Genomic DNA, 19078 nt, shown 5'->3' with positions numbered 1-19078 from the left:
CAAACCAATAACCATTCTCTCTCTTCTTCATCACAACTTTCAGCAGTACCTTGAAGATGACAACAATGGCGTCGTCAACAGTCATTCCACTTCGAACTCTCTTACTCCACACCTCCCAACCACCTCCTAAACCTTCCATTTCTCGACGCTTTTCTCTCTCTCATCATCATCTTCCACTCAAATTCCCCCCAAAAACTACCCTTAATTTCCCGCCAAATCGCCATTGTCAACTCACAATTCCTTGTTCTGCAACTCGAAGTTCGTCGAATAGAAAGAATTCTGGGTTAGTTGGTGTTGAAGTTGAAGATGAATCTGAATCTTTTCGTAGAAAATTAACTCAAGCAGTTTTGTGGGTTATGGAAGGGGTCTACATTGTTTGGCTCTTTTTGCTTCCTTTTGCTCCTGTTAGTATGCTCTCTTCCTTTTTATGCTCTTCAATTTTGCCCTAATTTTCTACCATATTTGATTTTTTTGGTTTGATAGAATGTAGGATAAGGTATAGATTGATTGGAATAATGTTGTCGTGAATTGTGATGCAGTTGATTGCATTGTATTTGGATTTTCATTGTTTATATGTGAATGATTTGTCAAACCTAACAATTTTCAATAGAAATTGACAATTCATATAATGTACTTAATTGTTTCAATTGTCTCAAATTATTGACAATTACTAGCAATGTGCTATGCAAGTTTGACCTCTTTTTCTAACTATAAAAAAATGAACTTGCACATATTATAGGAAATAATCCCTTGGTATTCTCATTAGCCTCAAAGAGTATATATACAGAGAATACAAAATGCTAAACTAGGTTTACAATAAATGTCCTAATTATATACATAATATAATAATAATCTAATACACCCCCGCAGTCGAAGCGAGAGGTTTGTGAAAGCTAAGACTGTTACGAAAGTCATCAAAGAGAAGTTGAGGAAGACCTTTAGTGAATATATCAGCGATTTGGTAGCGAGAAGGGACATGGAGTACACGTACTTGACCAAGAGCAACTTTCTTGCGCACAAAGTGAATATCCATTTCGATATGCTTGGTTCGTTGATGTTGAACCGGGTTGCCGGAGAGATAAACGGCACTAACATTGTCACAATAAACGACGGTGGCTTTCTTGATGGGGCAATGAAGCTCAAGAAGTAAGTTGCGCAACCAACACGACTCCGCAACAACATTAGCCACTCCCCGATATTCAGCCTCGGCGCTGCTCTTGGAGAGGGTAGGCTGCCGTTTGGCAGACCATGAAATCAGGTTGTCACCGAGAAAGACGCAGTACCCTGAGGTGGAACGACGCGTGTCGGGGCAGCCCCCCAATCCGCTTCTGAGTAAGCAATGAGGCCCGAGGTTGAGGAGGGATAAAGATGAAGGCCGAGAGAAAGAGTGCCCTGGAGATACCTCAAAATTCGACGGATGGCAGCCATGTGCTCTTGGCCAGCATCGTGCAAATACAAGCACACTTGTTGCACGGCGTACGAAATATCCGGCCGAGTAAAAGTCAAGTATTGAAGAGCCCCGGCTAAGCTACAGTAAAGAGTGGGATCATCCACGGGAGGGCCGGAAGAAGAGCTCAATTTAGCCTTGGTATCGACAGGGGTGGCCGAAGGTTTACAAGATGACATATTAGCACGAGCAATGATATCGGCCGCATATGATTTTTGAGAAAGGAACATACCCCCCGAATGTCGAGTGACAGAGATGCCAAGAAAGGAGCTGAGTGGGCCGAGATCAGTCATTGCAAATTCGGCACTTAGCCGAGCCATGATAGATAACCGAAAATCATTAGATGAAGAGGTGAGGACGATGTCGTCGACATAAAGAAGAATAGCTGCTGGCCTAAACAAAAGAGATTAGTCTCTTGATCGATCGATTGATTGGATCGAAGTACATATAGGCTAAATCTTTCCCATTAGAGTAGACAAACAATGAGTTATCCGATTTGCTATGAGTGAAACCAATAGTAGATACAAAAGATGCAAACCGATGATACCACGCCCGAGGGGCTTGCTTGAGGCCGTAGAGGGCCTTTTTGAGAAGGCAAACATGACCCGGGTTGTCCATGTCACGAAGACCGGGTGGTTGATGCATATAGACGGTTTCGGCAATGTCTCCATTCAAGAATGCGTTTTTGACATCCCTTTGATGAATGCCCCAAGATTTGGAGAGAGCAATGCTAAGAACGGTCCGAATAGTTGCCGGTTTGACCACCGGACTAAATGTCTCATCACAATCAATGCCAACCTGTTGATTCCTGCCATTAACCACAAGACGAGCTTTGTGTCTCTCAAAGACACCATTAGCATTCTTTTTATGTTTATAAAGCCAAACGCAAGGAATAACATTGACATTAGGGGGACGAGGAACTAACTCCCACGTCTTATTTTTAATAAGAGCATTAAACTCCTCCATCATGGCATTATTCCAATTCGGGTCGGAAAGAGCAGCCTTTCGATTACGGGGTAGAGGAGATGGGGAAATTTGACAGTTTAGATCAAAAATTTGTTTGGGCTTAAAAATCCCATGGGAGCTCCTAGTGGCAATAGACAAGGGAGGTGGGGGTTGTCTGCGAGTGGGCTGGCCCAAAATAGGAGGAGTATGTATAGGAGAGTGAGTTTGGGCTTCAGTGTGGGACCGTGAGATAGGAGAAATTGATGGAGATTGAGGAAGATTGGGCCCTGTAGATGAGCGGCCCAAAGAAGGAGGGGGGGGAAGTGAGATCCGGTGAAATAAGGGGAGTAGGAGTTGGAGTGTGGGCCTGAAAAGGCTGGGCCGTAGGGGAGAGAGTAGTAGATGGCGTATGGGCCTCTGGAGGTGGGCTGGGCGCATTATGGAGATGGTGAAATAAGGCAGGAGGTAAGCCTTCATCCAAAAAATCGTAATCAGCAGGTTTGGGAGTGTTTATTTTTGCAAAGGGAAATTGAGTTTCATCAAACACTACATGACGCGAGATTATTTTTTTGGGTGGAAATGTCATAGCACTTGTACCCATGATGGTTAGGTGGATATCCCAAGAACACACATGGTGTGGAGCGAGATTGGAGTTTGTTGATTGAGGTGGAGGGAAGAAGGGGATAGCAAAGGCACCCGAACACACGTAAGTGAGAGTAAGACAGGTCTTTTTGGTAAAGAATTTTAGTGGGTGATTCATAAGCAAGAAGTTTGGTAGGTAGAATATTGTGGAGATAAGTAGCCATGTGAAGGGCATGGTGCCAAAACGAGGGGGGCATAGAGGCATGAGCAAGAAGGGTACGTATCATATTATTGATAGTACGGATTTTTCTTTCGGCTTTTCCATTTTGGGAAGAGGTGTGGGGGCAAGAGAAGCGGAAGACCATTCCATTAGACACACAAAAATTGCGAAAAGAATCATTGTCATATTCACCCCCATTATCACATTGAAAACATTTCACATTACGATCAAATTGAGTACGAGCAAGAGCATTCAATTGTAAAAATAGAGGATACACATGAGATTTTCGAGCAATAGGAAAAGTCCAAAGAAAATTTGTGTAATCATCCAAAAATAACACATAATAATGATGACCGGCACTACTTAATTTAGGAGAGGTCCAAATGTCACTATGAAAAATGTCAAATGGCAAAGTAGTACAAGTAGTAGATGAATAGAAAGGAAGTTTCACATGTTTCCCAAAAATACAAGAAGAACAAATAGTAGAATTCAAAATCCTATTACATTGGATAAAATTGTTCTTCTTGAGAGAGCTCAAAATGGAAGATCCGGGATGGCCTAGGCGATCATGCCACAAAGTAGAGGAGAGGGCAGCAAGGGCGGTGGGTGGAGAAGGTGATGTGGCGGTGGAAGTGAATGGGTAAAGCTCCCCCGAGCTATCACATCTCATACAAATAGTCCCCGTCCGTAGGTCCTTCACAGAAAAACCAAACGGATCAAACTCTATGGAAACCAAATTATCACTAGTAAATTTTCGGACAGAATTCAGATTTTTTATGAGATTAGGGGCATGAAGAACATTATTCAAAGTGAAGGGAGGGAGGGAAGCATGACCATGACCACAAATCGGAATGCCACTACCATTTCCAACAATAATATTGTGAGGAGTGCTCAAATTAAAATAAGATGAGAGAGTACCTTGATGTGAGGTCATGTGAGAGGAAGCTCCGGTGTCCATGTACCAATTGTCATCGGGTTGGTGCAAGGAGAGAGTGTGCAAGGCAGCTTCGACGTCGGTGGGAGCATAGCCAACGGAGGAAGGAGCTTGAGAAGTGAAAGCATGCTGTTGTTGTTGAGGTACAGGGCCTAGAATGCCTCCTTGAGAAGACCGCGGCCCAGCAGGAGGACGAGGCCAAGAGGTTGGGTACGGACAGGGGGGTGCGGCCCAAGGAGGAGAGGCCCAAGCGGCCCATGGAGGGTACTGCCACCCCGAAGAAGTGTTCCACTGCCAAGGAGAAGGAGGAAGTTGTTGTTGATGCTGCCCATTACCGCGGCCACCGCAACCTCTGTTGTTGTTGCGGCCACCACCGCCGCGCCCTCTGCCGTGACCACCACGACCATCGCCACGGCTGTGATTTTTCTGGTGGTTGCGGTGTCCGTGAGAAACAGAGGAAGAGTGATCGTTGTGAGCAGAATTGGAGTTTTCCGTAGCCATCAAAGCAGTACCAGCAGCATTGGCCTCATTCGCGGCTTCATTAGCTTGACGCGATTCCTCAAGAAGGAGCATTGAGCGGGCTTTGTGAAAGGAGACAGGTGGGTCAGTTTGCTGAAGAATAGCAGCGACATTATCATAGGCCTTAGATAGGCCACGGACAAGGGTGATAACAAGACGGTGATCGCTGACTTGGGCTCCGACATTAGCTAATTGGTCGGCAAGCATTTTGATATGCTGACAATAATCAGAAACATTGGCAAAATTGTTTAAATCAACCTGAGAGAATTCGGATTCAAGTTGCACGGCTCGATTTGTGCGATTGTCTTGAAAGATGTCTTTCAATCTCCCCCACGCGGCTTCGGCGGTGATATCGGGTTCGATGATGGTGTTGAGGAGATCGTTGGATATAGTCCCGTATATCCATTGAAGCACGATTGCATCGAGATGAGCCCATAGAGCAGGGTCGGTGGTTTTTAGAGAAGATGAAGAGGCAGGGTCTGTTTCAGAGGGAGGGAGAATGTGGTGAATGACTTGATAAGCTCTGGCATTAACACGAAAGTGTATTGGGAGCTTTTCATCTCCAAGGTTACAGGGATAAGACTCTTGATTGGTGGGACAGCAAGAGCAGGATGAAAAAGGGGATTTTTAGGAGATTCACCCATGATTGGAAGCAGCTAGAAGACAAGAAAGAGAGTGGCGGAAAAAACCTAGCCTGATACCATATAGGAAATAATCCCTTGGTATTCTCATTAGCCTCAAAGAGTATATATACAGAGAATACAAAATGCTAAACTAGGTTTACAATAAATGTCCTAATTATATACATAATATAATAATAATCTAATACATATGACAGGGTGATCCTGTATGGGCTATCAGTTCAGACACTATCAATGATCTTGTGGGGCTTTCTTTGAATTTCTTCTTTATCTTGCCGATAACAAATGCTGGTAAGTATCACTTTGATGGTCTTATATTCTTGGTAAGTGTAAATAATATGTGCTTATGAGTTATGACCAACTTCAAGCCAAGCAGGATGTGTAGCTTGTGCATGACTACTTGGCTCTTAGATTCAGAGAAAGGGAGAGTAGGTTGATTGCTGGGCTATGTTACATTGACTCTTTATTTCACCTTAAGCACCCATGTCGGACCCTCGACACTTAGCGTTTGAGTAGCTTTTAAGTAGCTTTTAGTGGTTTGACTTGGTCAAAACCACTACTTAACAAAGAATGTAAGTGTTTGGCAAAGTAGTGGTTAGGGTAGCTTTTAGTGGTGAAGGTAGGTTTTATGAAAAGTTAGAAATATTAACTTTTGAAATTAGAGGTAGCTGTTAAAAATTTAATCTATAGTATTAAATATAAAATATTAATTTTTAAATGTAACAGTTAGCCAACCGCTACTTTATCCAATACTCATACCTAAATTATCTATGTTCACAGCTAACAGGTTCTTGACGGCTAAAAGCTACCTACACAACTGATAGCTACCTTCACAACTGACAACTACCTTCACAGCTATATTTTGCCGAACACGCCCTTTGACATGGGTATGACACTTGGATACTTCACTTTTTGTTCAAAACCATGGATTTTTTTCCCACAAAATAGGCGAGTCGAACACTTGGACACATACCCGTGTCGGACATGGGTGCCCGAATCCATGTAACATAGTTGCTGGGTGAAAAGAGAGAAAAAATAACAATAGCAATAATGTGTTGGTTGAGGTCATATAATGTAGGGAATGGATCCTAGGGTCATATGATTTTGTTTGGAACCATATATGATCACTAGTCGCTCCAATATAAAGTCCCATGATGGCCTTGAGTTAATGAAGGGAATCATTAATTGTAAACGAACGGTTCCAACCACCCCCAAATGGGCTCCCAGGGTGTTGTGGGGTCAATGTGAGCACGTGGCATGTTTCCTTTAAGAGTCTAGACAAGTAAAAAATTGTCCAAAGCTAAAGGCTATAATCCACGTTTTCTGGCAGTTTCAGGAATTCTTCCCAAAATTGAAGTGAATGGGTTGGGTGTTCCCTGGGATCACGTGAGTTGGATTGGAACCATAACAAGCCTACCAATAAGTGTATAAAAGTCTTGAAAATGAGCTTGATTTAGCTATGTGGCTACTTCAGAATTATGTCACACTGCTAGTGAAGAGCTGCAAGAGATGATTGTTTGTTTATATCACCAACTTGGCATCCCGAAGTTTTTCAGGAATCCTTCATCTTCCTTGGGTTATCAATTAATTATACTCAAATTCCCTACTTACCATAACGTCAATAAATAAAATAGGTTGTTTTTAACTTCAATATTATATTACTATATCGATGTTGTTTGTTACTCAACACCAATCATAGATTCCAAGATATCCTCTTTATTTCCACTCAACATTCCCATTTTGTTGTGGTGTAACGACCGTAGGAGGTGTGATGTACATGCACCTAGTTTGGTTTATTATAAGGAAGCCCATGTTTAATTTGACACCTAAATTCAGCACCATTTCCTAAATTATCACGTCTTTCACGTGCAACCCTAATTTTCTTCCTTTTGTTGTGAATTAACTCAAGCAGTTTTGTGGGTTATGGAAGGGGTCTACATTGTTTGGCTCTTTTTGCTTCCTTTTGCTCCTGTTAGTGTGCTCTCTTCCTTTTCCCCCTAATTTTCTCTCTTTTTTTTTTTTTAATATTATTATTATTTTTTTTTTTATTTATGAAATGTAGCATAAGGTGTGAAATGACTGAATTCATTGGAATTATGTTGTTGTGATGCTGTTGTTTGCATAGTATTTGGAATTTATGTGAATTTGTCAAACCTAATAATTTTCGAATAAATAGAGATTTCAATAGAATTTATTTTATGGAGAACTACTGACGTTTTATATGATCCTTATAGTTTGGACTATTATGCATTTATAGTAGGTATAGAAGTTCTGAAGTTATGAGAAATTGTATACATCTCTTGCAATTTAAGCAACATGGAGTTATTGGCAATATATCCCTCCTTATTTCTAGTAATAATGTTCTTCAATATTACGTATTTTTCTCTTGAACTCCCTAGTGTGATTTTTGGTTCCTATTGGTCTTATCAAGAAGAAATTAATTGCATTGTGTATTTAGGATACAATTGAATTAATATCAGAAAGATGTCGTCCTTTGGATATGAACGTACTCGGGATAGAAGCTAGCAATTTCTGGGGGTCATGGTCCTCGTAGAGAAATTGTCCCCTTGATGTACATATTTCATCACTAGTTTCAAAAGGTGATGATTGAAATGGGAGCTGTAGTAGGTTTATGTGTTTTGCTTTATCAGAAACTAAAAGAGAACTGATCAATTGGAAATCTTGCATCAATATTTTCATTTTAAAGTTATTGAGTAAAGTTATCATCAATATCAAGTGCATTACACAGATATTAGTCCATTCTCCAAATTTCAATGAATTATGGTATCTTTGTGATGTTGAAGGTGGAGTATTAGTGGATAGTTTAGAGTAAAATGCTCATCTTTTACACCCCTGATAGGCTGATACTGTGGTTATTGCGGCGGAATGGACGTCATTTTTGGAGATATTTATCATTTGACTTTTGAAGTTGAGACATGAGTGTATGACATAATTTGAACTCTATTACTTATTTAAGAGTTTCTTGAGTTACTTTTGTGGCAAGACGTCATATGACTGAATTAGTTTCAAAGAGGATAATAATCGAGAGAATTCTTTTAGTTGCTATTATTTCTGTTTTTTTTTTGGACCTTATTGTATACCTTATTTCTGTGTTGTTTGGTTAATAAGGGTTAATTAGGAATTTAGGAGTGAGAATACTTATATTTATACCTCCCCATGCTATGAGAAAATAGAATTTAAATTGTGTAGTTTCTGTTCATGTACACATGCACGAGCCTAATGGAGGACTCATTCGTGTTACCTGATAACCATTAGGTTTCCACTTACATACACTTGATCTAATATTGTGGAGATCAGTCCAATCTCATTTCGTGGAAATTTCCTTATGCTCCAGTGACTTTCTCCTTGATACTCAGTTCACTTCATCTTATATTTGCTAAATTGAAATTATTTTTACTGAACCAAATTTACTGTTACTGTACTAAAATTATTTTAACTAATTTTCTATTATATTCCATCTTTGAAGTTACTGGTTTTTACTGAACTCAACTTTTTTTTTTTTTTTTTTTTTTTCTCAATTGAACTTATTTTTACTGAATTGAATTTTTTTTATTTTTTTATTTTTAAGGTGGAGTAAACAGGGCCTTAAGATAAGAAAAGAAAATTCATTGAAACAATTAAAGAAGTTTCGAAAAGAGGGGGACTGAAAATCTACAAAACTCGAGCAAAAGTATAAATGAGCACCAATCACGTAGTACATCTGAAAGGGACATGCACCTCGAGCATAAGCTGAAAAAGAAGCTGAATACCACGAGATCCCATAAGGACATCATTGCCGAAGAAGACAGGATCATGTAAATTCAATTTTATCATTCCTCTTCAACCAAAGCATCCACAAAACAGCAAAAATCACAGCTTGCTACAATTTGTACCTCTTGCTTCTCCTATACCTCATATATTGTTCTCTATAGATGACCAAAGAAGTAAATAAGGCTCCTAGCTATCTCAACCATACGAAAAGGCTTTTTTCCAATGAAAAATCATTGTATCATTATGTACAGTCAATCTGGTATTTTACTCTTTTGTATCTCATAAGAAAAAACACAAGATACCTGCAAGACATGACACCTTCCTGTCTTCAAAGTCTATAGATTCTCACAAAAATATGATCTCTGCAAACTGAAAACCTACACAGTTGCTTTCATCTGCTTTGGAACTGTAGGTCTGTAGCAATGTAGTCTCCTGATAAGGAAAGGTCATTCATGTTATCTTCATCTTCTTTAACATATGAATGGACTGAATTAGAGGATTGGGGTGGGGGGAGGGGATGCATTCAATTAAATGTCCATAGAAAGTTGATCATGCCACAAACTCTCTCTCTCTGTGACACCTCCTTCCTCACCCCACCCCTCAACCCATCCTGCGAGGAAAGGAGATGGAGAATTTCCTGCTCTATGTTTGATATTTTCATGTTCTTATACGTTCTATTGCCTTGTGATCTTATATATTGAACTTTATTGTTTCTATTGTCTCAAATAGAATATGATTATCTGCAATTACTAGCATTGTGCTATGCAAGTTTGACCTCTCCTTTTAACTATAAACTTTAACTTGCATATATGACAGGGTGATCCTGTATGGGCTATCAGTTCTGACACTATCAATGATCTTTTGGTCCTTTTTTTGAATTTCTTCTTTATCTTGCCGATAACAAATGCTGGCAAGTATTACTTTGATGGTCTTATATTCTTGGTAAGTGTAAATATACTACCATAATAATATGATTGGCTGCATCTTAAGCTATTTTACCAGTCTTGTAAGACAAGACTGATCAATTTTTTTTTTTTTTTTTTTACCTTATATAAGAACAAGATATTAGTTATGACTAACTTCAAGCCAAGCAGGATGTGTAGCTTGTGCATGACTAATTGGCTCTTAGATTCAAAGAGAGGGAGAGCTGGTTGGTTACAGGGCGAGAGAGGAAAAATACGATAACAATAATGTGTTGGTTGGGGTCATATAATGTAGGGGATATGCATCCCAGGGTCATATGATGTTTGTTGGAACCGTATATGATTACTACGCAGTCTCATATAAAGTCTAGTGGTGGCCTTGAATTAATGAAGGGAATTGTAAGTTGTAAACAAATGGTTCCAACCACCCAAATGGGCTCCCAGGGTGTTGTGGGGCCAATATGAGCACCCTGGCATGTTTCCTTTTTGGGTCAGACAAAAATTGTCCAATATGAGCACCCTGGCATGTTTCCTTTCGAGCCAATTTTGGAAATTTTTTCCAAAATTGAAGTGAATGGGTTGGGTGTTTCCCGAGGTCATATGAGTTGGTTTGGAACCATAACAAGCCTACCAATAAGTGCATAAAAGTCCTAAAAATGTGTTTGGTTTAGCTACATTGCTACTTCAGAATTATGTTGTCGCATTGCTAGTGAAGAGCTGCAAGAGATTATTATTTGTTTATATCACCAACTTAGCTTCCCGGAGTCTTTAAGGTGTCGGGAATCCTTCATCTTCATTGGGTTATCATTTTATTATACTCAAATTCACTACTTACCATAACATCAACAAGTAACATAGGTTGTTTTTTACTTAAGATTATACGATTGTACTATATTACCAATGTTTGAAAAAGCGCGCCTAAGGCGCGCCTAGGCGCTAAGGCTCTAGGCGTTTAAGGGTTAGAGCTTAATTGTTGTCAGGCGAAGCGATTTTAATGAAGCGCAATTAGGCTCAATAAAGCGCGTGAGGCGCACTAGGCGCAGAAGCGTGCTTAATTGCGCCTTTTTAAAAAAGTTGCTTTTCTCTTTTTTTACCGTTATATATGACGCTCTCTTTCTTTGTACTGTTATGTGCTAGAAAGTTATTGCATATATTTTATCTTGTTTTATTATGTGGTCCACAAAATCCTTAACAATAGAAATAAAAAAATAAAAAAAAAAAAAAAAAGAAAAAGAAAAAAAAAGAAAAAGAAAAAAAAAAGAGAAAAGTAGAAGACAGAAGAATTCGCTGTAGCCGGCCCTAGTTTCTTGAAGACTTCTTCAGCAATCTCCAATTCTCCAGGTACATGATACTAATCTTCAAACCAATTTTTTTTTTCTTCCTTTTCATTTTCTTTTTTCCTTTTTTTCTCCTTCTCCTTTTCTTTTTCTTCCATACTTCTTCTGTTTCTTCTGAATTTCTTTCGTATTATTTCTGTATTTTATTTTTTTTTGGAATCTCTTTATCTGAATTTCTTCATCTCTTGAAAAAGACCCAACCTTTATGTCCTTTGTAGAGATGAGAACCTTTTATAATGCCTCTTATCAGTAAATTTTGCATGCAAATAAAATATATAAAAAGAATAAATGCAAATATCAACATCTGTCACTTTCTACCTAAATAAGAGCCACATGGTGTACACTTTAATGAACTGACATCACCACTAACCATCAACATTTTTTTAATCAACTACTTTTTTATTATAATATGTGATTATTTTTGTTGACTAATCTGTTCATCATCCAAGATAATTTAGTTATTATAATCCATTAATAATAATAATAAAATAATAATAATGTATACTTTATTATTTTTGCTGACTAATCTGTTCATCATCCAAGATGATTATTATTATTATTATTATTATTATTATTAAAATAATAATACTGTATACTTTATTATTAAGTGTTGTTCTTATATAATGACATATATGGAGGATGATGGCAGCAAACGAACTGATTTAGGCTGGACACATGGATTTTTAGCTAATCCAAATAACAAGAACAATGTCACTTGCAAGTATTGTATGAAAGTGGCCAAAGGAGGAATATACAGACTTAAACAACATTTAGCTGGTGGTTACAGAAACATAACATCTTGTCCAAGGTGTCCTGATCATGTGGGAGAAGAAATAATAGAATACATGGCTAAGAGAAAAAGTAATCGAGAGCAAGTTAATTTGATGCATGAGTTTGATCAGGTGGCTGACCTTGATGATGAAGATGATGAATTGCAAATGTTGGGATCTAACCCCAAAGGAAAAAGGCCAATGAATGTCAGTGGAGCAAGCAATGATAAAAGAGCAAAACAAGTTGGTCCAATGGATGCTTTTTTCAAATCTCGTACACAAACACCGGGTACACAAAAGACCCTTAATGAATCTTACAAGAAAGAGCAAAGGGAGAAGGCATGTGCAGATTTTTCTCGAAGTAAGGCGCACTTTCCTACATTTAAAATCGAAGTAAGGCGCACTTTCCTACATTTAAAGGTTTTTTCACTTATACATATATATATGTGATTGAAACATAATATTAAAACACATAAATATATAAGTAAAAACTGATTTCCCATTCCACATGCTTCTCCAAAAACATAGCATACAAAATAATGTATATCAGCAATAGGCTACTAGCCAAAAGGAAACCAAATATAGTAGTTTCAAAAAGAATATGTAAATCTGTCCTCCTATGCTCCTAGTGTTCTGTTTAATCATCTTCCTCAGAAAAAGCATCAACATCTCCCATATCATCTTCAAGTGACAAGTAGCCTTCATCATCATCTTCTTCTTCTTCATCATTTGCTTGTCCTAATGGCTGACTTTGTGTGGTTCCTTTGCTTGAACTACCAATATTTTCTCCAAGTCTACCTCTTGATCTCAAGTTGAATCTTTCTTCATAAACTCCGGCCGCACTAGCAACTTGGCCCCATGTAAGATCATCATCATCATCAAACACATGATCATTTTCAGCATCTTCTTTTATCCTTCCTGTTAACCACTCATTACTATCATCAATATCTTTCAAAGCTATGGGATCAATCTTATCACGCAACTTGTAATTTTGAATCAATGCCCGATTGTACTTAACATACACCAAGTCATTTAAACGAGATTGTGTGAGTCGATTCCTCTTCTTAGAATGAATCTATCAAAACAGAAAATATTTAGTTATAACCACCAAGAAATTGACATTAGTTTAATAAAGAATCAGTAGGAAACACCACTTACATGTTCAAAGGTACTCCAATTTCTCTCACAGCCTGATGCACTACATGTAAGACTTAAAATCTTTATGGAAAATTGTTGTAAAGTAGGTGTAGAAGAACCATAACAAGACCACCACTCAGCTACAAAATTAAAATTTACAGTGTACAGATTAGTGTGTAATTAGGTGAATAGTTACAATTAATTGAATTGATATAAGTTGATTACCTGGAGCTTTAGTTTTCCTATGCCTTATAGCCATTTGATTTCCAAAGAGACCATTTGCTTGCTTGTAAGAAGTGAGCTCAGTCATAATCTTGTCTTGCTTGTCAAGTTGTGGGACCAACCTTTGTATGCACTCATATAATCCATTTACTACCTCTTCACATTGCTCAATTTGGGGATTGTCATAATAGTACTCAGGGTTTAGAAAGTGTCCAGCAGCATGTAAAGGACGGTGTAGTTGACATTGCCATCTCTTATCAATCATCTCGAAAACTTCTTTGTATTTGGACTCATTTTGATTGAATGATGCTGAAATTGCTTCTTTGGCACGATCCATTGCCTCATATATGTAGCCCATGGGAGGTTTTTTTTCACCATCTACCAACCTTAGTGCACGAACTAATGGGCCTGTTAACTTTAACGCATACACTGTACCATTCCAAAAGGAGGGCATCATAATAGTTTCAGCTGCTTTTTTGCCTCCTGATTCCTTGGCCCATTTGCTACTTCTCCACTCTTGAGAAGTAAACATTTTTCTTAGATTATGCTGCTGCTTGTGAATTGATGATAGTGTAATAAATGCAGTAGCAAATCTTGTCTTTGTTGGCCTCACAAGTTCTTCTGGTTAGTGAATTGTCTCATCAAATTTAGAAGACCAGGGCGTTGATAAATGAAGCTATTCATTTGAATTGCCCTCTTTAGGACTCTTTCAATGATAGGAAGTCGTCCAATATCTTCAAGTATAAGATCAATGCAGTGAGCTGCACAAGGAGTCCAATACAAGTTTGGATAACGTGTCATCAAGAGGTTACCTAATCAAAATATAGTTATATAAGAAACTAGTAAAATAATAAAGTTAATTTAAAACAGTTTTTTAGTCTTTCTTACCAGCAGCAACAAAATTACTTCCATTGTCTGTGATAACTTGTACAACATTATTCTCTCCAACTTTGTCAACAATAGCACTTAGCAGATTAAATAGCTTGGTACCCGTCTTTGAATAGCTTGAGGCATCAACAGATTCAAGGAACATACTTCCTTTAGTACAATTGACTAAAAAGTTGATTATTGTCCTTCCACATTTATCGGTCCACCCATCCGACATAATAGAACATCCTGATTTGGCCCATTCTTCTCTGTGACTTTTCATGATCTCATCAACATTTTGAACTTCCTTTTTCAGAAAAGGCACCCTGACTTCATATGCACTTGGAGACTTCATTCCAATTCCGGCTCTAGTGATCGAATCAATAGCAATTTTGAAGCTAGGATAATTTAGAGCATTGAATGCAATTCCAGCATCAAAAATCCATTTAGAAAAATCTGCACATGCCTTCTCCCTTTGCTCTTTCTTGTAAGATTCATTAAGGGTCTTTTGTGTACCCGGTGTTTGTATACGAGATTTGAAAAAAGCATCCATTGGACCAACTTGTTTTGCTCTTTTATCATTGCTTGCTCCACTGACATTCATTGGCCTTTTTCCTTTGGGGTTAGATCCCAACATTTGCAATTCATCATCTTCATCATCAAGGTCAGCCACCTGATCAAACTCATGCATCAAATTAACTTGCTCTCGATTACTTTTTCTCTTAGCCATGTATTCTATTATTTCTTCTCTCACATGATCAGGACACCTTGGACAAGATGTTATGTTTCTGTAACCACCAGCTAAATGTTGTTTAAGTCTGTATATTCCTCCTTTGGCCACTTTCATACAATACTTGCAAGTGACATTGTTCTTGTTATTTGGATTAGCTAAAAATCCATGTGTCCAGCCTAAATCAGTTCGTTTGCTGCCATCATCCTCCATATCTGTCAAAATATAAGAACAACACTTAATAATAAAGTATACAGTATTATTATTTTAATAATAATAATAATAATAATAATAATAATAATAATAATCTTGGATGATGAACAGATTAGTCAGCAAAAATAATAAAGTATACATTATTATTATTTTATTATTATTATTATTAATGGATTATAATAACTAAATTATCTTGGATGATGAACAGATTAGTCAACAAAAATAATCACATATTATAATAAAAAGTAGTTGATTAAAAAAATGTTGATGGTTAGTGGTGATGTCAGTTCATTAAAGTGTGCACCATGTGGCTCTTATTTAGGTAGAAAGTGACAGATGTTGATATTTGCATTTATTCTTTTTATATATTTTATTTGCATGCAAAATTTACTGATAAGAGGCATTATAAAAGGTTCTCATCTCTACAAAGGACATAAAGGTTGGGTCTTTTTCAAGAGATGAAGAAATTCAGACAGAGATTCCAAAAAAAAAAAATACAGAAATAATACGAAAGAAATTCAGAAGAAACAGAAGAAGTATGGAAGAAAAAGAAAAGGAGAAGGAGAAAAAAAGGAAAAAAGAAAATGAAAAGGAAGAAAAAAAAAATTGGTTTGAAGATTAGTATCATGTACCTGGAGAATTGGAGATTGCTGAAGAAGTCTTCAAGAAACTAGGGCCGGCTACAACGAATTCTTCTGTCTTCTACTCTTCTCTTTTTTTTTCTTTTTCTTTTTTTTTATTTTTTTTTTTATTTCTATTGTTAAGGATTTTGTGGACCACATAATAAAACAAGATAAAATATATGCAAGAACTTTCTAGCACATAACAGTACAAAGAAAGAGAGCGTCATATATAACGGTAAAAAAAAAAGAGAAAAGCAACTTTTTTAAAAAGGCGCAATTAAGCACGCTTCTGCGCCTAGTGCGCCTCACGCGCTTTATTGAGCCTAATTGCGCTTCATTAAAATCGCTTCGCCTGACAACAATTAAGCTCTAACCCTTAAACGCCTAGAGCCTTAGCGCCTAGGCGCGCCTTAGGCGCGCTTTTTCAAACATTGCTTGCGCTTGCGCCTAGCGCCTAGGCTCTAGAACCCCTATCGCCTTAGTGCGCCTTGCGCTTTTTTATACACTGTATATTACTATATCGGTGTTGTGTTTGTTACACAACACTAATCATAGATTCTAAGACATCCTCTTTATTTCCACTCAACAATTCCATTTTGTTGGGGTGTGCCTACACAACTAGTTTGGTTTATTATAAGTAAGCCCATGTTTAATTTGACACCTAAATTCAGCACCATTTCCTAAGTCATCACGTCATCCACGTGCAACCCTACAATGGAGAAATTATCAAGTTGAGGAGGTTCTCGCCTTATGATCCTTCTTTGGAGCACAGGAATACTAAGCAGACCTGCACTCAGTATTTCAAATATTATTGGCAAAATGGCTAGGTAATTTTTGTTCTGGGAGTTTCACAACTGATGTCAATTTTTGCTCCTTTTCTGTTGAGAGAATGAAGAATAAACTCATGGGATTGACATGAGGAGGGGATAGCTATATGAGAGTGAACTCCAGCGAATATGAAGCGCATGGTTCCAAGTAGCCAGGTAGGGCTAGTCATTATGAAAATGAGGATGTAATTGTCTTCTTACACATTATGACATACGACAGAATGAGGTTCATAGGCCAATTTGCTATCATTAGGGCTGTGACTGTATACATCAACAAAATGGAGCTCTCACTAACATTCCATCTGTACACAATTACTGATTTCATATGGTTGTTTACACCTGTGGCATTTTGAATTTATGATATACTAGAAGTTGTATACTTTCATAGCATGAATCATTGTTCTGCTGTCTATGACAGAAGCATAAAATGACTGTCACTATGATGAAAGCATAAAATATGTTAATTTGTGATGTCATCATATAACTTTTTTGCATTTTTAAATATATGCCCACCTTTATCCTTTTTTTGCATAGACGGGTAATTGGCCTATACTCTGCTTTGTCTTCTGTTAACCTTGTGAGGTACCAGAGCTCTAGTACTAATCAGTATTGTGTGTGTTCTGACAGAGTAGTTGGTATTCATGCTATAGAAGCCCCAGTTCTTCACCCAGTAAGTAGTGTGACTGAAGTTCAAGACCAATGCATTCAATATCTTAATTGCCTACTCTGATTGAAAATTCTGATTTCAATTTAGGTGTCTGAAGGGCTCTGCAACTTCGTTGTGGCATGGACCTTCATGTTTGCTCGTCTACTATACACTGATTTTAAGAACAGTAGATACAAGGGATCCCTGGATGCGTTATGGGGCCTTCAGATGTTCCTGACGAACAGTAAGTTCTACTGATAACTCTTTTGCTTAGTCTGGAAAATCTTGCCTGATTCTGCTCTGCTGTTCTGATGAAGTTGAATAAAATTCTTCTTGTTTAATGGTAGTCAGAAGTTAAACCTTGAAAGAGCTCATTAAAAAAGTACATTAGAAAATCTGGAGCTATATAACAAAATCGCTTACCTTGGAAATTTAATCATAGTATGACATGTAAACATCAACCCACAATTTAAAAAATGCTTCATGTTGATAAATAATGAAGGCTTAGTTCCTCATAATTCCTCTTAGTTATATCCTCACAATTCATCTTTGTTCCATGTAGTTTGCTTCCTTTTCAACAATTGGAGAATGTGTCTTGGTTATTTACCCTAGAATTTGTCCTTACATTTAATATCCTGATAGCTGTAGGCACCCTGATGAAGTTACTGTAAAGTTGCTTCTCCAGTTTTCTTACATTAAGTTATACTTGTATAATTCAGTCATCTTCATTTGCTGGTTTATACATCTTTTAATTGTGATATATTATAGGATTCGTACTTTTCTGTGGCTATGCTTTTATATATAGATATACGGAGTATATATATTACGCAAGAGTTGTTGAGTACCATTGTTACTTTTGGTTCATAGCATTCATGATACCCTACATGGCTATCAGACTAAATGGAGCTGATGCAAATGACTACCCAAGAAAGCCCTCTCAACTGGGTACTGTGATGATCAAAGGTGCACCAGTAGTTGGTTTGATTGGTGGGGCTGTGTGTGCAATATCCATTCCATGGGCTCTATTTGGAAGAATGGATGGTGATTTTGGAAGTGTAAATGACAGGTTGAATTTCTTGTTGAGCTATCTGGGATCCGAGAGGCTCGCTTATGCTTTTAGCTAGGATATTGTTCTTTATACGATTTTTCAGCCTTGGTTGATCGGTGAAAACCTACTAAACGTTGCGGAAGACAGACTTACGTTTGTAAAATACGCTAGGTACATACCGGTAGTTGGCTTGCTTGCTTATCTTCTTTGTCTGAAAGAAGAGGTAGTTGAAGAGCTGCTTGAATGATTGCTTAGGAGATTAACTTGAGATGAGAGTTTAGATCCTTGAGTTTTCCTCTATACATTTTTTAGTGAACTCCGATGTAATAATTTATCAATGATATTCATGATCCTTGAGAATTGCTGATAAAATGTTTCAAATTCTCTTTTTTTTTTTTTTTTTTTGTAACCTCCCTCTGATTCCTCTGTAGCCTCACACTGACTGTAAAACAGTATTGAGAGATTGATGGAAGACATCTTGGTGCATTCCTACATATAATTTGTGAAGTTGCTTTGCCCTGACCTTTTCCTCTCACGTATGCCACGTGGGACAAACCGGCATACCACCAAGGTCTAGTAGAAACTGAAGTATGAAGATCATTGAATGATCGGATATGTAATGCTGGAAAATCAGTTATCATGAATTCATGATCGATAACTAATTCATTATTCATTT

General features: G+C 37.7%; 1 protein-coding gene and 1 pseudogene across 1 annotated transcript; one reads left to right on the top strand and one right to left on the bottom strand.

Moving 5' to 3' along the window:
- On the top strand, positions 1–18956 carry LOC145563688 (uncharacterized). Its single transcript, XM_081624122.1, has 5 exons — positions 1–404; positions 5486–5579; positions 17341–17378; positions 17463–17598; positions 18222–18956. The coding sequence occupies exons 1-5, from the start codon at positions 57–59 to the stop codon at positions 18476–18478; spliced, it is 873 nt and encodes a 290-aa protein (XP_081480248.1). The 5' UTR covers positions 1–56; the 3' UTR covers positions 18479–18956.
- Positions 12727–15258, bottom strand: LOC145562901 (uncharacterized; annotated as a pseudogene).
- Positions 18957–19078: the final 122 nt, after the last annotated feature.

This window comes from Chenopodium album, chromosome 10 (assembly GCF_948465745.1).
Source record: "Chenopodium album chromosome 10, dcCheAlbu1.1, whole genome shotgun sequence".
NCBI lineage: Eukaryota > Viridiplantae > Streptophyta > Magnoliopsida > Caryophyllales > Amaranthaceae > Chenopodium > Chenopodium album.
This window is presented reverse-complemented; position numbering and strand designations above follow the sequence as displayed.

Coding starts and splice junctions, on each gene's coding strand:
- LOC145563688 (XM_081624122.1), top strand. CDS start 57: ATGACAACAATGGCGTCGTCAACAGTCATTCCACTTCGAACTCTCTTA. Junction 405..5,485: donor TTTTGCTTCCTTTTGCTCCT/GTTAGTATGCTC, acceptor TACATATGACAG/GGTGATCCTGTATGGGCTAT. Junction 5,580..17,340: donor CTTGCCGATAACAAATGCTG/GTAAGTATCACT, acceptor CTGACAGAGTAG/TTGGTATTCATGCTATAGAA.